Genomic DNA, 25,390 nt, shown 5'->3' on the forward strand with positions numbered 1-25,390 from the left:
TCACTTCTACGCCTACAATAGTTTTTACGTTCGCACGTCTAAACGTGGCCTTGAAGGTATTGTCAGACATAATACTTTTAAAATTTAGTCACTGTGTGATGTTGAAATCATTTAAAAATAGACCTTATAGCCCCGTATTTAGTATTTACTTTATTGGAAACAAAAACAGAAACAAAAGATTAAATACACATTCATATTACAACTTACTAAAATAATTACAATTGTTCTCTTGGCACGTCTCACTGAGAACATACATGTTGATGATAAAAGCGACATCAGCTGCTTAGATGCAAACAATTAACAATAAGTTAATTGCAGTAAAGTTAAGCAAAACTTGTTAAGAGTAAGCTATACATTGTATAACTTGAATATACAAAGCAGAAACAAATAAGATTTAAGTTAGATTAGAACTGAATATTTTTTAAAGATCAGTTTTATGGATAGATTGGTAGCAATATCAATGTTATTCAATGTGAGATTATGTAGTGTATTATATATTATATTCTGTGAAGTAGCACACGTTTACTGGTCCTAGGTTTAGAGACGTGGAATAAGTTTTTTGATGTAGTGCGTATAGATGGACGCCTTATAGTAAGGAAAGCTTTCAAATACCACATACCACGACATGAATATAAACTCTATCTGTGATTTTGACGACCGATATAGCCGAATGGTTAGTGACCCTGACTACTAAGCTAGACGTCCCGGGTTCGAATCCCGGTAGGTGCAATCATTTATATGATGAATATGGATGTTTGTTTCCGAGTCAAGGATGTTTATATGTATTTATGTATGTTTAATTAAGTATATTGTATTAAATATATCGTGGTCTTGTACCCATAGTACAGACTATGCCTAGTTTGGGGCAAGATAATTTGTGTAAACGCAAATTTATTCCAAATTTCAAACGTTTTGTTTGAGATATCTTACTTTTGTCACTACAGAATTACATACTATTATGACACAGGGAGAAGTAAGAGTAACTTCTCATTGCGGTTTATTAATAATACGACAGTATATGTACATTCATAATAGCGATTATTTACGATATGTTGTGTTACTTGACCAAATACGATTTTATAATGTAATCATTACCTTACCATCACGCTCATGCATTTGGAAGCCCCGCGCTTTTCACCTTAGGCTGAGTAATATGATGTTAAAAAAGCTTTAAAAGATTTTCTTGCGACTTTTTCTCATATAAAACTCTACCTTTTCTTAAGTAATTAGCAAGAAATACAACTTTAACATTCACAAGTGTCATTTCTTTTAATTATATTAATAAAGTGATTTCAATCAAAACTCATACATTCGCCTAGAGAGGGGTAGGCACATATACTCGTAACGGGCCACCCACTTGTCCAATTAAAATTTTCTATAAAATCGATTCGATAGTCTTAAAATCGAACTTATATCGAAAGTTTGACTATCATTTATTACTGATGGTTTTCTATTAATAACAGCAGTTTCGAATCCAAATTCGGAACCTTAATATTATTCAAGATTGAAATAATTCTGAACAACATGTCAACTTTAACATGAAGTAAATTTCTCAACAAAAACTGCCGTCAGATTTCACCTTGAAGTGTATAAATTATAGAGATTATTCGGAAATATCTTTACAACACATTACAAAGGTTAACTGTGATATCACGATGTGAGCGTTGTACCCGAGGGCTTTCTGTAGCGGTGTGGTAAGTGTTCATTACAATGACTCCCTATTTGCATAAATATGTTGGCAGTTAGCACAGACGTGCATAATTATTCATATTACTCGTGTTTCTTGGAACGGCGTCGACACATCCAATGTAATTAATGTTACTAACTCATAAGGTAAAGTAGGGTAGGGCGTTTCTTTATAAAGTTGTTAATAAAAATTGTAAGAACACAGTTGATGACGACCACACACAGACGATAAGTGACCCTGACTGCTAACCTAGAGGTCCCGGGTTCGAATCCCGGTAGGTGCATTCATTTATATGATGAATATGGATGTTTGTTTCCGAGTCAAGGATGTTTATATGTATTTATGTATGTTTAAGGAAGTATATTGTATTAAATATACAAGATAATTTGTGTAAAAGTGTGTCAATATTATATATTATATAATATAGTTAATTTTTTATGTTTTTAAAGTGATAATTTCTGGGACTAATTAGACAAATAAAACTGAAAACAAAATTTTATGAACGATGCGCAAATATTTTATTGTGTAATGCGATTTATTTGTGTAAGAATATAGTTGCTTATATTTACAAAATCGCTTCAACTTATGTATTTTAAGCTCGCTTGCAAACGAGACACAACAATTTATACATAGATATTCACTTAGATAATTTATACGTCTAGATAGAGCCTCATGCTGCTAGACAACCGATGAAAACAGGCCAGGTTTATAACATACAAGCTACTACGTCTAACATTCGCGATTTGAATGTCATATTGTGTTAGTGTGCGTGCATTGCTCAAAATAGAGGTGTACTGTCAACCTCAACCTTTTTTCGACGTGTTCACAGCTGTGACAGTCGATCTAGACAATATATAAATGATATAAGTATATACATACAACCACAACTCTCAAAGGGGTAGTTAGAGATTATTATACCAATTGATACAGTCCTGACATACTTAGCTCAAGCATCCAGTCGTTAAATCAAGCTATATTGTTCTTTGTACTCTTCCCACGCTGTATTCCAATTTATAAATTATTTCATTAAAAAATATTCGTCCGTACTGAATGGTAAGGCTTGCTTGCACTCTTCTGTTGAAATACTTCCACACACAGTTAATGACAACCTTGTTATTAACTTTGGTTAGACCAAAAACAAGCCTATTAAAATATCGATTCATAGCTATTAGCACCAGCGTGCTTCTAAGCGATGGTTTACATTAAATCACAGTCGCATACAACGACATTTTAATGTTCAAAACAAAAGTATTACATTATTCGAAAGAATTGTTAAAAAACATTTGTGTGCTAAAGGTGACAATAACATAGGTGACTTTCTTAATGATACCACAGATTGGGAATGGAGCGACCGCCCTCTGGCTATTAAATAATAAGTTTAATTGCACAATATTACATTGTAAACATATTTTTTTGATGAAAAAAAAGGCCGCTGAGTTTGTTGTCCCCAATTCTTCTCAGAACTGAGACATGCGTTTTGGAATGGGTGGTAGTTTTTTGACTTTCAATAAGTGATGTCACATCTTAGTTTGAATAAAAATATTTGAATTTGAATTCTCGACGCCGTAATATCGCTGACAGTACGCTGGGTGCAGTCTGCCCGTCTCGCCCCCCGCGCCTTCCGCTACTGAGACCCAGTTTATTATTACTGCGCGTTCGGTACTGCTTATTTTATTTGGACAAGCGTGCGCTATATCTGTCGAAACATAAAACCTACATGCTTATAGAATATATCCCTGGTTATACATTTTTAATGTCTATGAATCAGTAGGCTTGGTACAGCATTAAATATGATAAAAATGACATAACAACAACGAGCAATAGTCTAATTCCCGGTAGACCAGGGTATTCCCCAGGACGTTCAGCTTATGGTAATTGATACGCCCTGCCCATTACAATGCAGTGCCGCTCAGGATTCTTGAAAAACACAATAATTCTGAGCGGTACTACAATTGCGCTCATCACCTTGAAGCGTAAGATGTTAAGTCTCATTAGCCCAGTAATTTCACAAGCTACGGCGCCCTACAGACTGAAACACAGTAATGTTTACACATTACTGCGTCACGGTAGAAATAGGCGCTGTTGTGGTACCCATAATCTAGCCGGCATCCTGTGCAAAGAAGCCTCCCACTGGTATCTGCTCTTTGTTGTAGCTCTTCGTCTTAATCTATAATTGATCTTAATACCTACCTACTAAGCTGGAGGTCCCGGGTTCGAATCTCGGTAGGTGCAAGCATTTATATGATGAATATTGATGTTTGTTTTCGAGTCATGGATGTTTATATGTATTTATGTATGTTTAAATGGATTTATGTATGTTTGAGTAAGTATATTGTAATAAATATATCGTTGTCTTGCAACCCATAACACAGACTATATGCTTAATTTGGGGCAAGATAATTTGTGTAAAAGTGTGTCAATATTATTAAATTATTATATTATAATTACCGAGTTTTTGAATCCATTATGATCTCATATTTATGGAATCCCTAGTGCGGAGCTCTCTCCGGATTAGAGCAAGTCGCTACCGGTGTGATCGACGACGGATTTCCTGATATCATTAGATACGATTCGTTACAATTTGATACAGCGCTCGAGCGTCTGGGCCGTCTACAAGTAATCTAACTGTTACAGTACACTGGGGACCTTACAAATAAAATTATCATAATCACGGGTTGAGTTTTTCCGTGTTTACAACACTCTACCAACCAGGGCATTACAGGGTTCCCTTGCCTACCTAGTAATCACGAGTATCATGTTCACGGAGCATTTTTAAACAAGCAATGAATTCAAGCACTAAAGGTTGATGCATCAAATATAGGATAATTTATATTAATACAATTTATTTTTTTATTACATTTTATGAAATACTTGATATTCAAAACGCGATTCATATATTGGATTACAAACTAATTTGTTATGTATATTACACTCATTGTAAAATACTCTATTGATTGAAAAGAGTGGCCGTTGAGTTTATTGCATGTTCTTCTCACTAGCTCTACTTTTTCCGAACATATGGTAGATTCGGTAATTTAAAAGAAATATTTATAGCGAGGATGCAAAAGCGCTTAGTTTAAACCTATGAATGATATATTCAAATGTTTTGAGTTTTCTTTAGTGTTAATTCCGCCAATATTTGTCTTTCAAACAATTCGACACGTATTTCGTCTCTACACGAGGCATCCTCAGGACATGTTGAATCGCCAAAATCTGGCACGAGACTCGAAAAAAACAAGAGACAAATATTGTCGGAATTAACACTAAAGAAAACTCAAAACGTTTGGATAATTATGGATTTCCGCAAAGTAACACCTACTTCAATAAATTTTCTAATTGAATATAGTTGATTTAACTTTGATCCGCTTATCTATACTAATATTATAAAGCTGCAGTGTTTGTTTGTTTGTTTGTTCGAACGCGCTAATCTCTGGTACTACTGGTCCGATTTGAATGATTCTTTCAGTGTTGGGTAATCCATTTATCGAGGAAGGCAATAGGCTATGTTTTTTTTTCAAAATTAGGGATCCGTAATAAAATTGCTATTTTGTAACACAAGGTGTAAAATCGAAAACCTATTTTTGCGTGCGCTCCAAAAACTATTGACAATAGAACAAAATGATGTACAGGCTATAATATAGGCAATATTTTATTACTTATAAAACTATCGTGTGAATTATACTTTATATGGCAAAACAACGTTTGCCGGGTCAGCTAGTTGGGTATAAGCCTCCTCCAGTTTGTTCCAGGTCTCTGTCCATTGCCCTCTTATTCATAAGTTTCCTGTCGTCACTTTAATGTCTTTATCCACCTTTTCATAGGCCGCACTTTTTTCCCTTTTTCCACATATACTCTCGAGGTCAAGAGACCCTCGCTTGATGGTTTTATTGCAAGAAAGAGCAGATTCAGGACCGTTAGGAAATGCTAGAACGCGTCTCGTTATAATTATACAGAGATTAAATGACGAGAGAACAACAATAAAACAATAATTGTTGAGCAACGTGTTCTAATAGCTTTATTATAGAGTTGAAGACGATCCGACGTGGAAACGTGGCGAAACACGGACATAATAATTGGATATGATTATTTTATAGTAACACTAGCTGACCTGAACCACGTTTGCCATATAAATTATTTTTAGAGTTAGATCGTTACTTCGACATTGCAATATTACTTTATCTTTCTAAAATAAACCTAGCCTAAGTTACTCCTTATTATACTACGTTACTACTATTATATACGTCAAAATCGGTCCAGCCATTTCAGAGATTAGCCGGAACAAATAGACAGACAGACAAAAATTGTAACAAATGTTATTTTGGTGTAAGTACCGTATATATATATTTATATACATGTAAGTAGTATAAAACGGTTATTTCCATATTACAAACAGACACTCCAATTTTATTTATATGTATAGATTAATGTATGGCGCGCCACACCGCCATGCGATGCTAAGTAATTGTATCGTATAGACAGTAATACAAGCTTCGTTTGGCTAATAGGTATTATATACCAATAACTTACACTTTATATAATCGGCTGAGAGTTAGTAAGACTTTTGTAGGGTGATGAATATATGCTTTCCAAAGTACCCAAAAAATGTTCAAAACAAATGTATTTCGAAATTCAAGAGAATTGTTAAACTTTCCTAATAATACCACATATTGGGAAGGAATGGAGCGACCGCCTTCAGGCTATTAAAGAATAAGTTTTATTGTTGGTACGATATTAAATTGTAACCATATATTTATGAAAATAAGAAGCCCGCTAGGCTTTTCGCACCCGTTCTTCTCAGGTCTGAGGCATACTTTATTGAGACAAACAGACAACAATATTTATTGTACTTTTTTAGCTTCGGCGTCGTTTGTAGAACAAAGCATTATTTAAAAAAACCAATAAGTACTCGTTATATACTTATTTAACTTTGTTACATTTGTTTTACTGTACGTATAGATTATGTTGGCATTATCTATAAATAAATTTAAATGTTTTATTAAGAAATGGCTCTGTCGTAAATCCAATTACTCCAAGGCTGAATATCTAAGTGATCGAACAGCCTGAGACTAGATAATGATTTGTTTGTAGCGATAGAAATGACTGTACAATATTGTATATTTGTATTGAAAAGAGCGCAAAAAAAAGAATGCTGGGAGAGTTCCTTGCGCCGCTTCTTCTCTCTCAGGGCGCCATTTGTTTCCAAAGCGGTAGTAGTATCTTAGTATATTAGAAGGAATGATATTAAAAAGAATTCCAAAGGATTAAATTTTGAGAAAATAAATGCCTTTTCTTTTTATTTGATCTTCTAAATCTAATTTAGAAGATCAAATTAAAAATCTAATTAAATGCACACAGTGTTACTGGGTAAGAAGTGTTGTGGCCCATTAGATAATCTTAATTGTGATTTAAATCGCATTTTGTCATCTGCAAGGAAACATTCAGGCAAAACAAATCATTCCTTCCATAAATCACTCTAAACCAGAGTCTACCACAAACAAACGAACAATACTACAACAATAAACTAACCCACCATTTAGCCAAATCATATAAATGTTTAATAGCGCACTTTGTACACTTAACGCGTATTGTTTCAAGCGATATATTGTATTTCACAATGGCCGTTCATCAGTCGCGAAGTCTGTAAATCACAAATTAGGGACATTGTACAACCGCGCTCGCTTCTCTTGTGAAACTCGACCCATCCGCCTTATAAATTATAATCATTGCGGTACTTGACGAGAGCGCGACCAAATTATCTCGCATACGAAACAACTTGATAAGGCGGGATAATTAATTGTCTTAGAACTAAACAATTTGTTATGTTTTTAAAGTCATAAACCTCACTTCTAGGATTAATACACGAATAAGATTTGAAAAAAACAAATATTGCGGGACTCGTACCTTTCAGGTCCATATGAACATATCCATATAAAGTGGTGTAGTCAGAGGCGTGCATTGGTTTCCTAGCAAAGTAGGCACTGTAGATCTAACTAGTAGTAGTTGGGCTTTAGTCCGACAGTACGTGTACGACATAAGTTGTATAAAACGCTGCTTGCTTTGTATTTGCAATCTGTATACTGCCTAATATCGGTAGTAAATTAACTTTAACACTAGTGCTATATTTATTTGGGTTCATAACGAGATAATTTTTTGACCGCTATTCGAAGCTGGATAACCGATGAAAACAACTATATAAGATCAGTTCATGCACAGAATTTTATCTGAACCAATGCATTTATTTCATCATACAACAGGCAAACTCATCTAAATCACCGCCAACTTTTACATTTTCAAATACATTATGAGCGTGCGCAAACAATGAACGAAATAAAGGCAAATTCAAATCAAAAAATTTCGAGCACTCTTGTAGCCCTATACAAATTCACCCATTAAAGGTATCGACAAAAGAGGTCCCCAAAAGAATTCGCGCAACCGCTGCGGGTGGCGACAGAGTCTCGGGACGTCCGCGAACAATGTACAGCATCGCTGGAACGAATTGAAAATCCGCTCAGAGCGACGCCCATCCGACTCAACAAAACAATTGACGGCCTGCATGAAAAGCCGTGCCCATTATGAAACGCCATCGCAACCGAACCCAACGGAATTCCACGATGCTTAATAAGTCCCAGTTTGGTGGAGAGTAATCTTTTTGCGATGCGCCCGGCCGGCGTCGTAAATCAATTGAGCAATGTCAGTGATTGCACCAAAGAAGAGTTTTTTGCATCGGTCAGCTGCTTGGACCCCGAGTACAAAGGTTCCTCCAGGTACATTATTCCTTTGTTTTCTCAATATCACCGAACGTAACAGATTACGCAACACGGCCGTTTATACATAACTACATACGTACAGTACAAACAGCAAGCAATACGTTACAGCTTCAACAACGATAAGCGTTCAGACCTAATTACATTATACAATCTTCAGGAAATCTAAAAATAGGAGATCAAAAAATGAAATCGAAGTTAAAACAAGTCATAATCGATTTAGAAAGATTGGAAGGCCTCGACTGTACATTTGTCTAAATTGTTTACGATTTCAGAATGTGTAATCTCATTATCTAGTATCTACTATCTAGTAAGCGTCCGCGTTATGTTCAAGACACACGCCTAGTGCGCTTGCAACAACAATGGCAGTACCCAGATTAAAGGCCGTTTTCAATAACCTATCTATCCTTAGTTTAACATACTAGAGGTAGACAAATCTATCCTTTTACGCTTACTTACATTTCAATAACCTATCAACATAAAGCATTGGACTATAACTTAATTTTGGACATAACTATGGATATATAAGAACTTCCCATTAAACAGTAACAGCAATGTATCCGTAACTAGATATACGTTATTGAAAACGGCCGTAATGATGTAACGGCCCCGTTAGATAATATTTATAAAAACTTCGAAATGTGCCAACCCCAAGTAATTCTACTACAAGACTGTGAGTCATCTGTCCGAGTCTAGTGCGATCACCATCTTCCTAGTTAGAATGTTTGTAATCAGGTTTCCTACACATTGAATAATGTAATAACCACTTTAGACTTTATACAAACAGTCATATATTTTTATTCAAGTAGGTTAATAAAAAAACATATTGAATCGTAATTTTTTTACACTAAGTACCCAGTGGTACTTAGTGTTTATCAGTCAGTACTGATAAAGATGCTATTTGCTTAGAAGAAAAAAGAAAGTTGTTAAGAATCTCTCTTAACAATTGATATTAATATTTTTTTAAATTACAAATAGCTGTATCATTTTCTTATCCGCTACCTTTAAGATAACATAACAATTAATTAAACAAGACATTAATTAGACTCACCTTAATCTACTTTTCGATTGATTGTCTATAAGTTATCGATTATTCCTATTGTATCACATATGGATATCAAAGCGCCAAGGACATACATAGAATTTTTTCTTCTACTGAATTATAAAACTTGTAAATAAATTATTAATTAAAAAAAGAGAGTTAACGAATGAAAATATGCACCAAGCATTTAATTGTTGCCCGTAATAATGCCCAAACAGGCTTATTAACGTAGCTAATTGTAAATGAATGTACCAGGACAAAAGAAACTGTAGATGGTATATTAACGCTGGTAAGATACGTGAACTGAACAATAGTTCAGCGCTGCATTGTGCTGCCAATGACAGATAAGAGGAACGTAATGAGCGTAGGCAATCCACAATGGGATATCTGTTGGATGTTGTGCGCGAGTGAAGTAATCTCCACTCGGGGCCATTTAGTTTTATATTGCGGGTTTAAATGGCGTGTCATGGCTACATAATCTTAAAGACACGATAAGGGACGACTCACAACACTCTAATAGTTTAATAGGGTTATTAGCTTCAAACATTTACGAGGTGCTTCTTAAGGCTACACTTCACTCAGCGGTTTTTATATCTCTGTGTTTGACCAAATATTTAATGACCTCTAGATGCGTTGGTGGCTTCTGAGGTGAGACTCGTAGGAGTATGTTTAGCTAGACAAATTTCTTAATAAAATAATACTTAAATATTCTTTGCAAGGAGAACTCAATGCAAAGGCTTTGCAGAGCAGGTACAAAAAATGTGAGCCTTCGTTTTATTTTAATTAATGATATAAAACAAGGCCATCGAAATCCAATCAGATTTATAGAAAACAAGCGTGGCTTCATAAAATTGTTTGCTCAAATTATATAATTAGCGCGACTTTAACCGCGTGGGTTTTTGTTTGAAATCCGATTGAAATAAAACAAACACTAAATGTTACATGGTGCTCACCCCAGCATATCAGTGAATACCGTATTCAAATCGAGTTAGCCGTTTCTTAGAGAAGTATGCACAGACAGACAAAACTTTTTTGGCAGAGGTTACATAAGCACAACGTGTGAAAGTTGTTTTTTGTTTAATCTTTATAGAATTTGGTATAGTTTCTAAGCATGATACTAATTTAGTTTTTTTTTATGGAAGAGGATTGCGATCCAGAGGAACCACAGGAGCGTGCCGGCTTTTTAGAAAGGTAGACACGCTTTTTGGAAGGTACATTTGGCATATCGTAACGTACTGGAAACGCCGCACTAATATATGAGTCAGTACTAGAAATTTATGAGATTTGAAGTAAATATGAGAAATTCTGCAAAATAGCCCGATAATTGTGATAAATGGGTACGGAAAGCCGCAAGTAAAACGTACATGATGCTCGGATAAAGTTGTATTAAGAAACAAGTCCTCGGTTGCGGGCTGCATGGAGTTCGGCCGCGCTCCGAACAGCTGCCCGACTGGTTTGGCCACTTGCCTCCGATTGATTCAACCTAAGCGGATAAACGCACGATTGAACCTCCTTCGCGTCGTGTTAGCCTGGTAATTCATTATCGATACTCCACAATATTGTATCGATAATCGATTTACACAGATTTATTCGAAGACATTTTCAATATTTATCAAACACTAGCTGACCCGAGACGTTGTTCTGTATATAATAAATAAAATAGTGTATTTTTTTGAATTTGTCAATAATATGTCCATACAGTTGGTTGTCTAATATTAATTAGTATGGTTGTGAAATTTAATTTGTGACAAAACTTAAGATTTATCAAGTAACATAAAAATAATCTGATAGATAGTTAACAAATGTAGTTAATCTCCCAACTATAGTTAGCTTAAATTAAGTTTAAGTTTATTTTTTACCTCCTGAGAAAGTTAGAAAGAAATTTAAAAATTCTAATTAGTAAATTCATTTGAAACTATCACATAAAGGAAAAACAAAATTATTGTTTTTATTTAATTTCATATTTATTTGCCTTTTAAACCTTCTCTGACTGACTTTCAAAAATAATTCAAGACCAAAATTAGACAAATCGGTCCAGCCGTTCTCGAGTTTTAGAGAGAGCGAGACTAACGAACAACAATTCATTTATATATATATATAGATTACAAACGTTTGCTTCAATGAAATTAAGCCCTTATTCTTACACGATGATGACAGTTAGAACTTTGAATGAGATTCCGCAAAAGATTAGGAGTTTTTATAAAAAAAAAAAGTAAGTACACCTTCCTAAAAGGGTGGCAAGGCTCAAGTAATTACTCTGCTGCGACAGTAAAATTTTCCTAGACCCGATAGGTCACCCGTATCTATGTTGGTTTGTCCTCTTCGGGCAGAGAATATTGTCATGTTACCCTAATGAGCTGTCAGACCGTCTGTTCCGTCACTATAACGAAGAATTTTAAACGCAAAATAATATAAGTTAATATAATAAACTAGCCATTACCCGCGACGTTGTCCGCGTGGACGCCATAAAGCAGCAAAAAATATTGCCTGCATCTATAACATGCGTGACAGTATTGTTGCCCGGACCTCTAGTTTATATTAAAATTTGTAGTAGAAAATTTGCGTTTTGCCCGAACAAACAAACAAATCGGACAAAATTATATAAAGTACTTTTTTTGATTCTGCATTTTTTTATTTTATGAAAATAAGGGACGAGACAACCAGGTCGTTCAGCCGCTCAGGATTATTGAAAACCCAAAAATTCTGAGAGGCACTAAAACTGCGCTCGTCACCTTGAGACATAGGATGTTAAGTCTCATTTGCCCGGTAATTTCACCAGCTACGACGCCCTTCAGACCGAAACACAGTAACGCTTCACGGCAGAAATAGGCGCCGTTGTGGTACCCATAATCTAGCCGGCATCCGGTGCAAAGGAGCCTCCCGCTGTTAAAACTAGCCACTACCCGCGACGCTCCCACTGGAATTGGTGGTGTTCTAGAAAGCCAGTATTTAAAAAAATAATCTTGATGTATATGTTTATTACATTGTAGCGATTTCATTACAATATGTTTAGACAATAAAAATAAATAATATTTTAATATTGACTGACCTTTACAAGATAAACATGTCATTCTATAAGAAATCACAGCCTTGATAATGTGATATTGATTATATGAATACATGATAAACGACTTCCTAGTAATACTGAGAATACAATATGACTGTCCTTCAATTGTGATAATTTTATTTAAATGTTATATATATTACTGTTGAGTCAAGAAACATTATAATCAAACGGTATACCTACAATCGTATAGTATACAGGATGTGATTGTTAAGTGTGACCAGGATTTATGACGTATTAAAAAAACTATTTACAAAATCTCGTTCTAAACAATAATTTTCGGTGGAAGTTTGCATGATAATGTACATCATATATTTTTTTTAGTTTTATCATTCTCTTACTTTAGAAGTTACATGGGGGGGGGGCGACGACACATTTTACCCCTTTGGAAGTGTCTCTCGCATAAACTATTCAGTTTAGAAAAAAATATATTAGAAACCTCAATATAATTATTGAAGACCTATTCATAGATCCCAAACATGTATAGTTTTTATGGAAAAAAAATATGAGTTGTTGTTCTAAGTATGGGGAACCCCCACAAATGTATTGTTTGGTTTCTATTTTTGTGTGAAAATATTAATGCGGTTCACAGAATATATCTACTAAGCAAGTTTCAACAGTATAGTTCTAATAGTTTCGGAAAAAAGAGGCAGTGACATACGGACGGACAGACATGATGAACCCATAAGGGTTCCGTCTTTTACCATTTGGCTACAGAACCCTAAAAAACTTTAAACTGATATCGAAAATACACAGCAGATATACATTATGTGTGAAAATTTCAACTGTCTAAAGATCATGGTTCATGAGATACAGTCTGGTGACAGACGGACAGACAGCCGACGCACAGCGGAATCTAGTAATAGGATTCCATTTTTACCCTTTAGGTACGGCAAATGACAAACAAAAAAAATCACCTTTTAACACTCACTACTGTTATTAAGGAATCTTCCTTCCATGTTATTTCCAGGTTGCACGGACTCATAAAAAAATAAGGACTCCGTGTCACCTTACATATCAGTGTAGCACCAAAACAAGCCGTTCAACGTGTAAATACATAGCCCGATGCACACACTTACACTACTACCGGCCAATAGGTGGCCATTATGAGAACTGTCATTGTCTGTGACAGATCAGTTTGCGTCTCAATAAAATATTTTAAAAATGGCGTCGTGCGTTGTGAATAAGTGTAAAAACGATACTATATAAGTATTAGTGGCCATATATGATTATTTAAGGCAGTCAAAATTGTGTAACTAGTATCCCCCGTAACCGCACACACACTAGCATAACAGTGCTTCTTGCTAATATCATGGCAGGGAGACCTTCTTTTTTTACTCGTCCGTGCCAGGTTGTTGTGTTGTTAAATAGTGTGCAATACAAAAAAAACAAGAAAAAAACTCTTATGATGATGTGATTATCACTAAAAATCTAGTGATATAAACACTAGCATTGGACCTTTGCACAAAAGCCATTCTATAAAAAATAGAATAGAAATACTCAGACAACAAATCAAAACAGCTTGAGTTCATAAGATATCTAATGTATAAAATTCTCATTTCCCGGTGTTTGTTAGGTAATGGCTGAACCAATTTGTATGCATATCGGGTAGGTCTGAGAATCAGCCAACATCTATTTTTTATACCCCTAAATGTAACAACCCTAAATATATGTTTCTTTTTTATTTTTTTGACAATTTTCAGCATTGAAAATTACATAAAACTTCAGATTTTCACCTGTCTATGATCAACATCTATTTTTTTTATCGCGATTTTTATAGTATCCTGTTTCATCCACAGATCCGCATTAGGGTTGGAAGATGGCAATCAAATATAATAATTATTATTGAACAATATATTTGGTAGGTCTGAGAATTGGTTGCCATAAATTTTTTTATAACCCCAAAAACTATAATTATTGATTTTTTTTATTACTTTATATAGCAATACAACATTAGCTGGGTCAGCTAGTAATATATATATTATGTCAAACATTGTCAAGCAGCTGAACAAATAATAGTATATACATATTATCTCTGATAAGTAGCCAAGGTTGTTTAGTTATTTATAATATCTTAATGTAAACAATATTTGCATTTAACAGACTTTTTTTATTAAGCTTCTGAATTTGAAATACACACCATAAGGGTTGTTCACATAATACATTAAAAATTCAGATATATTATTCCAAATAGGCATTCCCAATGTGTATCATTAAGAAAGTAATTAATGCATATAGTAAACTTTACCACATCAAATGTTTTTCACAATTATTTTGAACTTTGCAACACACATGTTTTGTATAATCTCTGGGATCATCTTGTATAAACAAATATGTATGAGTAGTAGGTATAACAAGGAACAAACATTGTTCCTGGTGTTGATTGAAATTCATATATTTTTGTGTACTATACATCACCAACTGTACTATGGGTGCAAGAATAACTATGTAGTATTTAATACAATATATGTAATTTAACATACTTATAAAAACCCATGAATGCAAAATAAAGATCATAAACTGTTTGTTATTTCTAAGTGATATCCTCACTTCTGGGATTTAATATACAAATTTAACTGTAAAATGTTGTATAGACAACATATGTTGCTTATCATTGATTTACAATTGATGTCACTTAGATGGTAGGTTCAGTTAGTAAGAGCCCGTGGACCGAACCCAAGAGGGGGGGGAGTCCCATACCATCCATAAGTTTTGATTGAAATATATATATATACATTTGTATATAATAAAAATCATTTTCATCATATGTTTTAGTGTACTGGGATTCAAACCCCCTAGCTCAGTAGTCAGGGTCACTGCCACTGCATATAGGTTGTCAAATGAACTGACTTATATAGTCACCTGATGCTAAATCATCTCCACCACCTACACAGGGGCATGCATATCATATAGGTAATTAGGCAGTGCCTACCTTGTTATAAACCTAAATAAATATAGCACTAGTGTTAAAGTTAATTGACTACCTATGGTAGGCAGTCTACAGATTGCATATACACAGCAAGCAGTGTTTCATACAACTTATGTTGTACCGTCAGACTAAAGCGTAATTACAACTAGTTAGATCTACAGTCTCCTACCTTGCTGGAAAACCAATGCACACCCCTGTACCTACATTATCAGTGAAATCGCTGAAGTCATCGGCTATTTAGAAAGGTGTGTGTGCCACATTATTAATAATTGTATAAAAATGCAAAGCATAAGAAAGTTTTTTTCAAGCAATTTAAATTTGTACATACCAAAAAATTATTAACTGTCTATTCTATTTAATATATTCTTACTTGCGAAGTATTTTAAATGTAGTCAGCTATTTTGGTCAAAGTAAACATTGCATCCATAGATGCATGTATATAATATAGGCTTATTTGTCTAAATATGTGATTCCCTTGATTTTGTGCTCAAAGATTGGTTATACAAATACCATTCCAATTATATATAGGTACCGTAGTAAGTGACTTGATGAACAAGACTATGATGTCATGAGTAATTTGAATTAGTTATTATTTAAAACACATTAAGTATTTTACATGCTAGTTGTTAATGCAGAACAACAAATCTAAATTAATTCTTCAAAGTCAATATTTTTGAATGTAGTTAAAATTTTCTTAAATTGTTTGACTAGCAAATATTATTTTTAATAGGTACCTGGTTTATTTTAGTTTATAATAACTGATTATAATTACTTGATAAAAAAAAAAACAATTTCATTGCTGATATAATATGACAACTTTGCTGTTGTAGGTAAACAACAGTAGGTATCACATTGGTTGTTTTACAAACCATTTCAAAGATATTTCCAGGCAATAAAACACTTCTACATGACATATCCAAAGTACAATTCTCTGCATCTCAAATTTCTTCTAGTATTTTCTGGTTTACATTTGTATGCAAAATATTTCCAACAATTTTGTCAAACTTTATTTTTCGATTTGTGTTTTATTAGAAATTTTGAAGAGTGTTAGGCAACTTCATAAATAAATAATGAGAATCTAATATAAATAAAATCATAGAGGTTTTCCTTGGTGTGCAAATGACAGAAAAACTACTAGATAGATTTCATTTACATTTCTTACTTTAGTTTACATTTCAAGTTAGAAACTTGGCCTGGATCTAAAATAAATAATGTTTAATGTTTTAAAAAACAATGACTTTTTAGGACTACATCATGCTCAGATATTTGTGTATACACATAGTTAGTTAGTTAAATGTACCAACATATAAATGGTGTATTTATCAGGTTGGCTAGAAAATAAATATATAAATTAACAATGATATTAAGTGCTCAGTCATTTCTGTTTTGTGGGTATCAGCTAGGTTTATGCATATAAATGTTGAGTTTATCAGGTCAGCTAGAAAATAAATATTTTAAGATACTTTCAAATATAAACTTATACATTTTATAACTGAGAACTTAGTTGTCCTAACAATAGAATATTGGAAATCTATAATTTGAATAGTAGTTCCAAAAGCACTTCAGATTTCATGCTCCCACATTAAAATACATTCCAATTGGATTATACTTATTTAATATAGACATTGTGTTTGTAATTTCTGAAAAGTAATAAATGTGCTTCACTGTTGTGTTTGATTTAAGTTAAATAATTAACTTTAATTATATGAAAATATTAAAGATAAACTTTTATGAGCAAAGTGCTTTGTTCTGAAAGGAGTAAGTTGGGAGTAAAAAAAGAAAAATTTAGTTTAAGGAGATTAGAATAGTGGTAATAATTGAAACACATTCTCACCTGATGTACAGCACTGATGTTCCATTCACAATGCGTCTCCAACCCAGAGGCACTGTTATACCCGGGGGAAATTCACTTTGTGTAGTCCGACCATTAGTGTCCTGAGGTATCACTGATGGTAGCACCGCAAGCACCACACCATCAGCAGTCTGCACAAGCTGAGGAGTGTTACCACCCTCATTCTCACTCATGGGCCTGACACCAACTTGGTGGTTCAATATATTAACATTTTGATTCACTATAGACTGGTGAGACACACACTGTTCCAACAACTGGTAGTTCACGTAACTCTTACCAGTCTCATCACAGTTTAAACTATCACTTATCACTGTTTCACTATTGTTCTGTACACTCACACCCATTTGCATTGCCTCCCCGCTCCTTGCACATCTCTGATAGTTCAGTTCACCAGATGACTCAGCTATGCCCTGGAACCTGTCGATACCCCAGTCTGAACTCCGCTTCTGCTGCTCATTGTCATCAATTTTAGGCTCCTTTCCGAAAGGAAAGCACTCAGTTGGCGGTATGTTTTGGTATGATTGGTCGGCTTCTGTGTGTTTACAGCCGGAGTGGTAGGGTGGTCGGTAGCCGTGGCCGGCGGGCGGGGCGGGCGACGCTGCTGCTAGCTGGCTCGCCTCGCCCATGTTGGTGTACACCAGCACTCGGCCGCTCGCAGCTCCCGCTGGCGGCGCGCCCACACTCGCGGGCTTGCCAGACATCTCGCAACATCACACACATAAGAACGCTCAACTAACGCTGACCACTCAATACGCCACCAGCGGCCTACCATCTTCCGGCCACACTCTTCGCAGATCACCCCTCGACCGCGCCACCATCCTTCACTGTTCCACTGGTCCTGGTTTACGACGACCAAAACAAACGTGACAGTTTTATGGAGGTGCCTCTTTGGAACCCATTGTACGGTTTATTACATCCCAATAAAATACGACTACGATTTACAACGTTTCACTACTGTTTTGTTTCATTCAATGATTATGCATTGACGACCCATATTGATACCATAAGAAGGTGATGAAATTAAATGTTTTTTGTTTAGAAACACTCACTCATCACAAAGCACTATGATTTGAAAAATTCTTATATTTAAAACTGCATTGCAAAATTTACAATCACCCAATTTTATCTTCACAACGCTTCACAACTAAATCCAAACGGGCGACGAGTGAAAGACTGAGCTATTAAATACGACTAATAGATAAAGGTAGTTAATATGATTTGTTTTAAATGGTCATACAAAAGCTTTACAAAAGGCCGGGTTATATTTTACTTGAAGCTGCTGCCAGTAACAAAAGCAACCAATAACATCTTTTTGTGTTCGTCACGCACACCTCGTCATTGGTTTAAATTGACTCCTGTTTGTAATGTATTGCTTGAGCGACCAAAGAACAACAAATTTAGTAGAAAGGGATATACTGAGGAATTTTTGTAAGCCAAGAAAGGGATGCAAAAAGTAGAGCACAAATGTCATTTTATTGTCATTGTCAAAATTTAATTTGTCATGTCAACAGCCAAACAAAAATATTTTTAAAACGTAGTATTAAAGTTTAAAGTTCCTTTATATGTTGTTGTGGTATTTATATTGAAAGTCGATAATAATATGTATTTTACATGGAATCGTGTCGATAAATGTAAAGCGTTCACTAAAATAATAATGATTTCGATGCAAATACTTACTCTTATTTGAGTCGCTATCAGTGTATGTAAATTTACGAGATGGCGATAGTCTGTGATGTTTTTCTGTATTGCTAGGTAGAGAATTTTATCCTTGGAGCTAATAAATTGGGAACTCAAAAGTTATTTACTACATTATGAGAGCGCCATCTAGCGAAATAAAAATGAATGAATTTTGACATAATAATATCTTAATATAATCTGTATCTAGAGAGTAGACATAGTGATTATATTCTCTTTGGAGTAGTATATTCTTTACCGTAAGAAGTGTTCTGTGGTTTAAATTTTTAATTAATATTTATTTTTTTATTTTAATCATTCTATGGTCTGATAAAACTGATTAAACATATTTTCAAAGTACAGTAATAAGTTAAATCGTCATGAAACGTAAACACAATGTTTTAGACACTGAAGAATCTAAGTAAGTCAGCCTTATTCTTTCCGTATGTACACACTAAGTATTGTTTCTCAACATTGAATTAGTTTTAGGTTATCGTCTTTACTGTTCAAGCGTTCGAATAAATTTGTTGAACAATTAGATGAAAAGAAAGAAGATGAGAATCTTGATCAAAAGCCTGCCTGGATCGACGAAGACGACGATAACTTTCTCACTAACGCAGTCATACCTAAAGTGAAAAGCGATGGACCTTATTCATTAAAACTTAAACAAAAGTTTGAGACACTAATTGGAACACCACAGTGGGCAAAAATTACAAAAGTTAACTCAGGTGAAGATGACAGTGATATATTGAAATCTGTTGGACATTTAGGAAAACGTACATCAACAAAGTTTGAAAGAAAGATTTTGGAATTTAAAGGAAGCACAAAAATACAACCACAAAAAGCAAAAAGAGGTTTATTGGTGCCAAGCATAGAGTTTCATCCTAAAGTCAGTGCAGTTTTGTTTGGAGGAAGCACAGGAATAGTATCATTATATTCTATTGGTGAGGAGGAAAACAAGTTGCACAGTTTTAAACTTAAAAATTGGTTCATATCAAGTGCACAGTTCAATCCTGATGGGACAGTAGCTTATATATCATCTAAAAACCAACACAATTATTGTATGTATGATATTGAAAAGGCACAATCTATATTAGTACAATTTCCTCAAGTTGTCAAAAGACCCCACATATTCAAACTGTCACCAGATGGAAAGTATTTTGCTGCTACTGATTGCTTTGAGTTAGTGTTCCTTATATGTGCTAAATCAAGAGAATTATTGAGAACATTAAAAAATAACACAAAGGTACAATCAATTACATTCAGTAATGATTCAAAACATTTGTACTGCTTCAATGAGGAAGGTGTGGTTACAGTGTGGGACTTGTTTACATTCAGAAGTGTAAAGAAGTTCTATGACAATGGATGTGTGACTGCAGCACGGATTTCAATGAGCCCCTGTGGACGTTTATTAGCAACCGGAACTGGCGAAGGCATTGTTAATGTTTATGAAACAGCTGGAATCACATCATATAATCCAGTACCTTTAAAAACGATATCAAACTTACAGACTAAAATAACAGATTTGAAGTTTAATCCCACTTCTGAAATATTGTCTGTGGTATCCAGTTATTATCCCAATGCTATAAAATTGGTCCACATACCATCATATCATGTGTTTAGTAATTTTCCAACTCAGAATATGGATCAAGTTGAAACTGTAAGTTTTTCACCCAACAGTGGCTATATGGCGATTAGTAACAATAAGAGTTGTGTTAATATTTTTAGACTTAAACACTTCAAGAACTATTAAATAAGAAACAATTGAGCCTTTTTTTATTTCTTAATGGCCTCTCATGTCATATATGGCCATTAGTAACAATGAGTTGTGTTGATATTTTTAGACAAACACTTCAAGAACTATTAAATAAGAAACAATTGAGCCTTTTTTTATTTCTTAATGGCCTCTCATTATTATGTTCAGTGGCCATTAATCTCTTTAATATTGTGTACTCATGTACAATTCATTTTATGTTCCCATAGATGTGTCTATTATATTTTTATATGATTCATTACATAAAACCATACTTTTTGTATTTATTAAGACTTGCTGGTGTAATCAAGTCTATTTAGGATTGACATATAACTGCCCATTCACACATGTCTCCGATTTACTGTTCTGTTTTATTGTGTACGTTTTTTTTCGTCAATGGCGTATGTAGTTGTATGAGCGACTTCACACATGGCACAGTATTCCGTATACAGTAAAAAATATCTTTCCGTAAAATTGACAATCCGTTTTGTCATTGAATACTGTACGATGGAATAGTAAAAATATACGGATACATAGAATTTTAACGGATAGATACTGTGTGCGTGGCGGGCGGTGTGTGTCGGGTGTAAGAGGGGGAGTGATGCGACAGGTTTTGAGTTTTGACTTAGTGATGGGTAAGACACGATTTGAAAATGAGTTTGTAAGAGTAGCCTCTTTTTTGCACTGAGGCAGTACAATGTCCTACTTCAAATGAGGCGAGGCGTACTGAAGCGAGGCGACACTTTTGAAATTACGAGTACAAATATGACATTTGATGTTATTGCAATCGGAACGAACGACATAGTAATGTTATTAACTATGTCGGTAAATAAAAAAATATAATTTTAAGTATAGGTAAATAAATAGTAAAAATTTTATTAAATAAACTGTGATCTTAAAGTATTACAAAAAATAAGATATTCCATTTAACAAAATTTAATTTTTCGTTATTTATTGTGCATTTGTTTTGTTTTGTAGTATGCCACTCGCTCCCTCACTCTCTCACAGTACACACCTACATACTATAGTGTTACAGAGTGAGTACTGACTACTGAGTAGTTGAGTAGTGAGAGCGCGTCACGCGACTACCGCGACATAAAATTTGAAGTAGTACAATTTTAAATTTCGAGCCGCTCTTACATTTTGACGTCATGTACGGGACAAATGTACCTACCGCCTCTTGTATGTCCTGCTCAACACTATTTTGACTCGCATTTTCTATTGTACATTCATAGAGAACGCGCGCGTGCATTGTATGTAATACCTAATTATTATAATCACTGATCAACCATGTCAACAGTCAACCAAGGAGTGGGGAAAGTTAACAAAGACTAACTACCTGTTTCGTTTCATTATGGGCGGAACATTTGTACTGTTTTGTTTATATCATCTTTGGTGAATTTTATCGGATTGTATTCTTTATAGAGCTGTTGATAAAACAACAGAGTTTTATATATAGCAAAATTTATTCTTCTTTTTGTTTTAACTTTATTGTTGTTATTTTTAGTTTTGGAATCCAGGTTAATGAGTCTCGTATTACTCGAAGGGCTTTTTTCACTCCACCCGTTTTTTCTATATGAAATCTGATTCTGTCTGTTCTTATCATGTTTCTGTTTTTTCTTATGTTTTCGTTTATTTCCTTGCTGATGGACGCAATTTCTTTCTTATATATTTTCCTATATCACAGTAGTTTTTTTCTGTTCATCGTAAGATTCCTTGCCTTTTCTCCAATTTTGTCTTTTTTCTGTGGATTTGCTCTGAGTTTATTGCCCAGACTGATAAGCTCATGTTGTAAAGCCTCATATTTGTCCTTTACTGATTTTTTATTAATTAGTTTTTGTAGATTTTGTTTTGTTAACGTCAGTATTTGTGCTGGTATCTCTTCTTTCAGGAAGTTAGGTAAGGTGACTGGTGGTAAGATAAAAAACAGGGAAAGATAATAAAAATACAATAACGCCGAATATCAAGGAATTCTTTTAATGCTGGCAATATCGTTGTGGATACCATTTGGTCCTGCCCCGTCCTGCAGCCTGCGTCAGTCGCTAAGTGAGAGTGCACGTGTGTTTTTTATCATTTTTCCGTACGGACACATTTCCCGCGTAAAATTGCGTTTTTTAATCTTACCCCGCTTGCTGTATCTCCTTACATAGGCAAGTAACAAATATTTTGTTTCGATATTCGTAATTAGATTTGAAATGTAATATGCTCTTTAATGTGGTTATTAGTATATTTCACGTATTTTAAGACTTATGGTGCCCTTCAAACTTTGCCCTGCAAAATTTAACGGGGTAAGATGATAATATAAAACTTTCCATCTTACCCCGTTTACGAAACTCCTACAAAAAGTCAGGGGTTCTCAATCTCAAATACACGATATCCCTTTCAAAACATCGTATCAAAAACTTTTATCATGGAATCAGTACATAATTCTATACTCTCTTCTGTTAAAACGCTTGTTGGTTTCAAAAAAAGTCAGACGTTCTACTCGTATACATAAGTGCAATACTTACACGATGACAAAATGTATAATACACAGCTAATTTTTTAAGCAGATGTAAAAATTCTACGTTGAGGTGTCTAGAATTGTGTACCTACTGAATCCATGGTTAACGTTTTCATTTTGAAGTTCTTAAATTTATATGTTCTATTCTAATCATAATCAACTTTAGAAATAGACATAGATTATTATTGAAAAAGGCTCAACCTATTGAGCATGTCAGACGGAAGAATACAGATCCGTTCATCGTGGGTGAATATTTTAGCCTATTGCAGGCTACTCTAAAGACATTAGGTCTTGAACAAAGGCTAGAACTCATCTGGAACCTTGATGACACTTCCATTAGTTTGGATCCCTCTAAAACTAAAGTAGTCAACAACTCACGATACAGGCAAAGAAGATATAACAGTTCTAACAGCAGTAAGTGCTGGCGGACAGAAACTGACTCCTTTAATCATTTTTAAAGGTACATATGTATGGGACACCTGGATGGCTGACACACGTAATTTTGAGTTATCTTACGCAGCTAGTAAAAGGGGATGGATGGAGACGGAAATATTCCATAATTACATGAAAAAGTATTTATTCCAGGACTCTGCAAAGAAAGGCCAGTTCTGGTAGTCTACGACGGTCATAGCACTCGTGTTGATATACAAGTGGTTGAGTTGGCACGAAAACATTAAAATAACATAATGTCACAATATTAAAATTACCCCCACATACGTCTCATCTTTTACAGCCACTGGACGTGGCTGTATTTAAATCTTTTATTAATCTAGCTGGGATGCCAAGTTAGTTGAATGGCAGCGACATAACGTTGGTGTGAAGCTACCTAAAAAAGTATTATCTAATATTCACCCTGTACTTTTCCCGGGGCGTAAAAAGAATAGGGGAGTCCCAGGTCGTAAGAGGCGACTAAGGGCTTTGTAGAAGTGGGAGAGTCACGCTGCTGTCTTTTGACGTCAGCACAATAGGGCCAGACTCGTCCGGGTTAATTACCACACTCGCACAGAATACCGGCGTGAAGTAGCGGCCTAGTGCCGCTATGTTTCGCATAGGTTAGTGTCGAGGACCGGTGGCCATTCCCCCCAGAATATGACAGCGGTACTAAAAAAGATTTTACCCCAGGAAGGTACCGGCTCTACCAGAGTTGGAGAATCCCCCGGGCACTCTAGCTCGGGCTGCCCTTCGTATTCTGGGGAGGGCACAGAACCGCGCATGACCAAGGACAAACGAGGCAGTATCACCACGGCACCCCGCTCCACACTTAACTCACTCCAATTTAAACGCCGTCCACCACCACCTTGAGACGGCGCAGCCGGCCTTGTTTCCTTACTGAGACGCAGATATCTCTAACTAGCGATACGTCATATTTAACGTACCCCGGGTACAAAATTGAGCACAATTTTTTGCCTCATGCCGGGGTATGTGTGTACGTTAGGGAGGATATCTGTTGTCGCCGTCTCGGCAATTTTGAGGGTTCTTGAGGGACCTGTCCACTCTTTGGCTCCGCGTAGATTTAGAGGACCGCGTCCGCATCTATGAGTGTGTCTACAGGTCCCATAGTGGTAACGCAGAAACTGATCATCTCATGGGCTGCGTTCAAGCGGCAATTGACGACGTACTAGCACAGATCCCCTCCGCTGAAATCGTAGTCTTGGGTGATTTCAACGGGCACAATGCCGAATGGCTTGGATCACGTACCACAGACTACGCAGGACGATCTGTGCATAATTTTGCATTGGCGTATGGTCTGTCCCAATTGGTTGAGTCGCCAACGCGGCTCCCGGATGTGGATAGCCACATGCCGTCCTTATTGGATCTTCTGCTGACTACACATCCCGATGGTTACCAGGTCTTTGTCGACGCCCCTCTCGGGACGTCCGACCATTGCCTGGTCAGGAGTGTAGTGCCTATCCGACGCCAACGTCGCAGACCACCAGCGACCCGCCGCGTTTGGCACTACAAGTCGGCAGATTGGGATAGGATGCGTTCCTTTTTTGCATCCTACCCTTGGGGCAGGGTTTGTTTCCCTTCGGATGATCCTAGTGCCTGCGCCGTTGCAGTAGCCGATGTGATACTACAGGGTATGGATATATTTATACCAAACTCTGTAGTACCCATCGGT

At 35.4% G+C, this 25,390-nt stretch overlaps 2 protein-coding genes across 4 annotated transcripts in view; one reads left to right on the forward strand and one right to left on the reverse strand.

Annotated features, from left to right (window-relative positions):
- The window catches only part of LOC126976734 (uncharacterized), a 132,816-nt gene extending 114,321 nt beyond the window's left edge, over window positions 1–18,495 (reverse strand). For all 3 annotated transcript variants that reach the window (XR_007731966.1, XM_050825286.1, XM_050825287.1), the window contains exon 1: window positions 17,321–18,495. Coding sequence is in view for 2 of the 3 variants with exons in the window: in XM_050825286.1 (XP_050681243.1) it covers window positions 17,321–18,039 (719 nt within the window). In the remaining variant the exon portion in view is untranslated. The remainder of the gene's footprint in view (window positions 1–17,320) is intronic.
- Window positions 18,496–19,253: 758 nt separating this feature from the next.
- LOC126976796 (U3 small nucleolar RNA-associated protein 18 homolog) lies at window positions 19,254–20,894 on the forward strand. The gene is made up of 2 exons (XM_050825398.1): window positions 19,254–19,433; window positions 19,502–20,894. Exons 1-2 carry the CDS (start codon window positions 19,393–19,395, stop codon window positions 20,763–20,765), a joined length of 1,305 nt encoding a protein of 434 aa, XP_050681355.1. The 5' UTR covers window positions 19,254–19,392; the 3' UTR covers window positions 20,766–20,894.
- Window positions 20,895–25,390: the final 4,496 nt, after the last annotated feature.

The sequence above is a fragment of the Leptidea sinapis genome, chromosome 42 (assembly GCF_905404315.1).
Source record: "Leptidea sinapis chromosome 42, ilLepSina1.1, whole genome shotgun sequence".
Lineage (NCBI taxonomy): Eukaryota > Metazoa > Arthropoda > Insecta > Lepidoptera > Pieridae > Leptidea > Leptidea sinapis.

Coding starts and splice junctions, on each gene's coding strand:
- LOC126976796 (XM_050825398.1), top strand. CDS start 19,393: ATGAAACGTAAACACAATGTTTTAGACACTGAAGAATCTAA. Junction 19,434..19,501: donor TTAGACACTGAAGAATCTAA/GTAAGTCAGCCT, acceptor AATTAGTTTTAG/GTTATCGTCTTTACTGTTCA.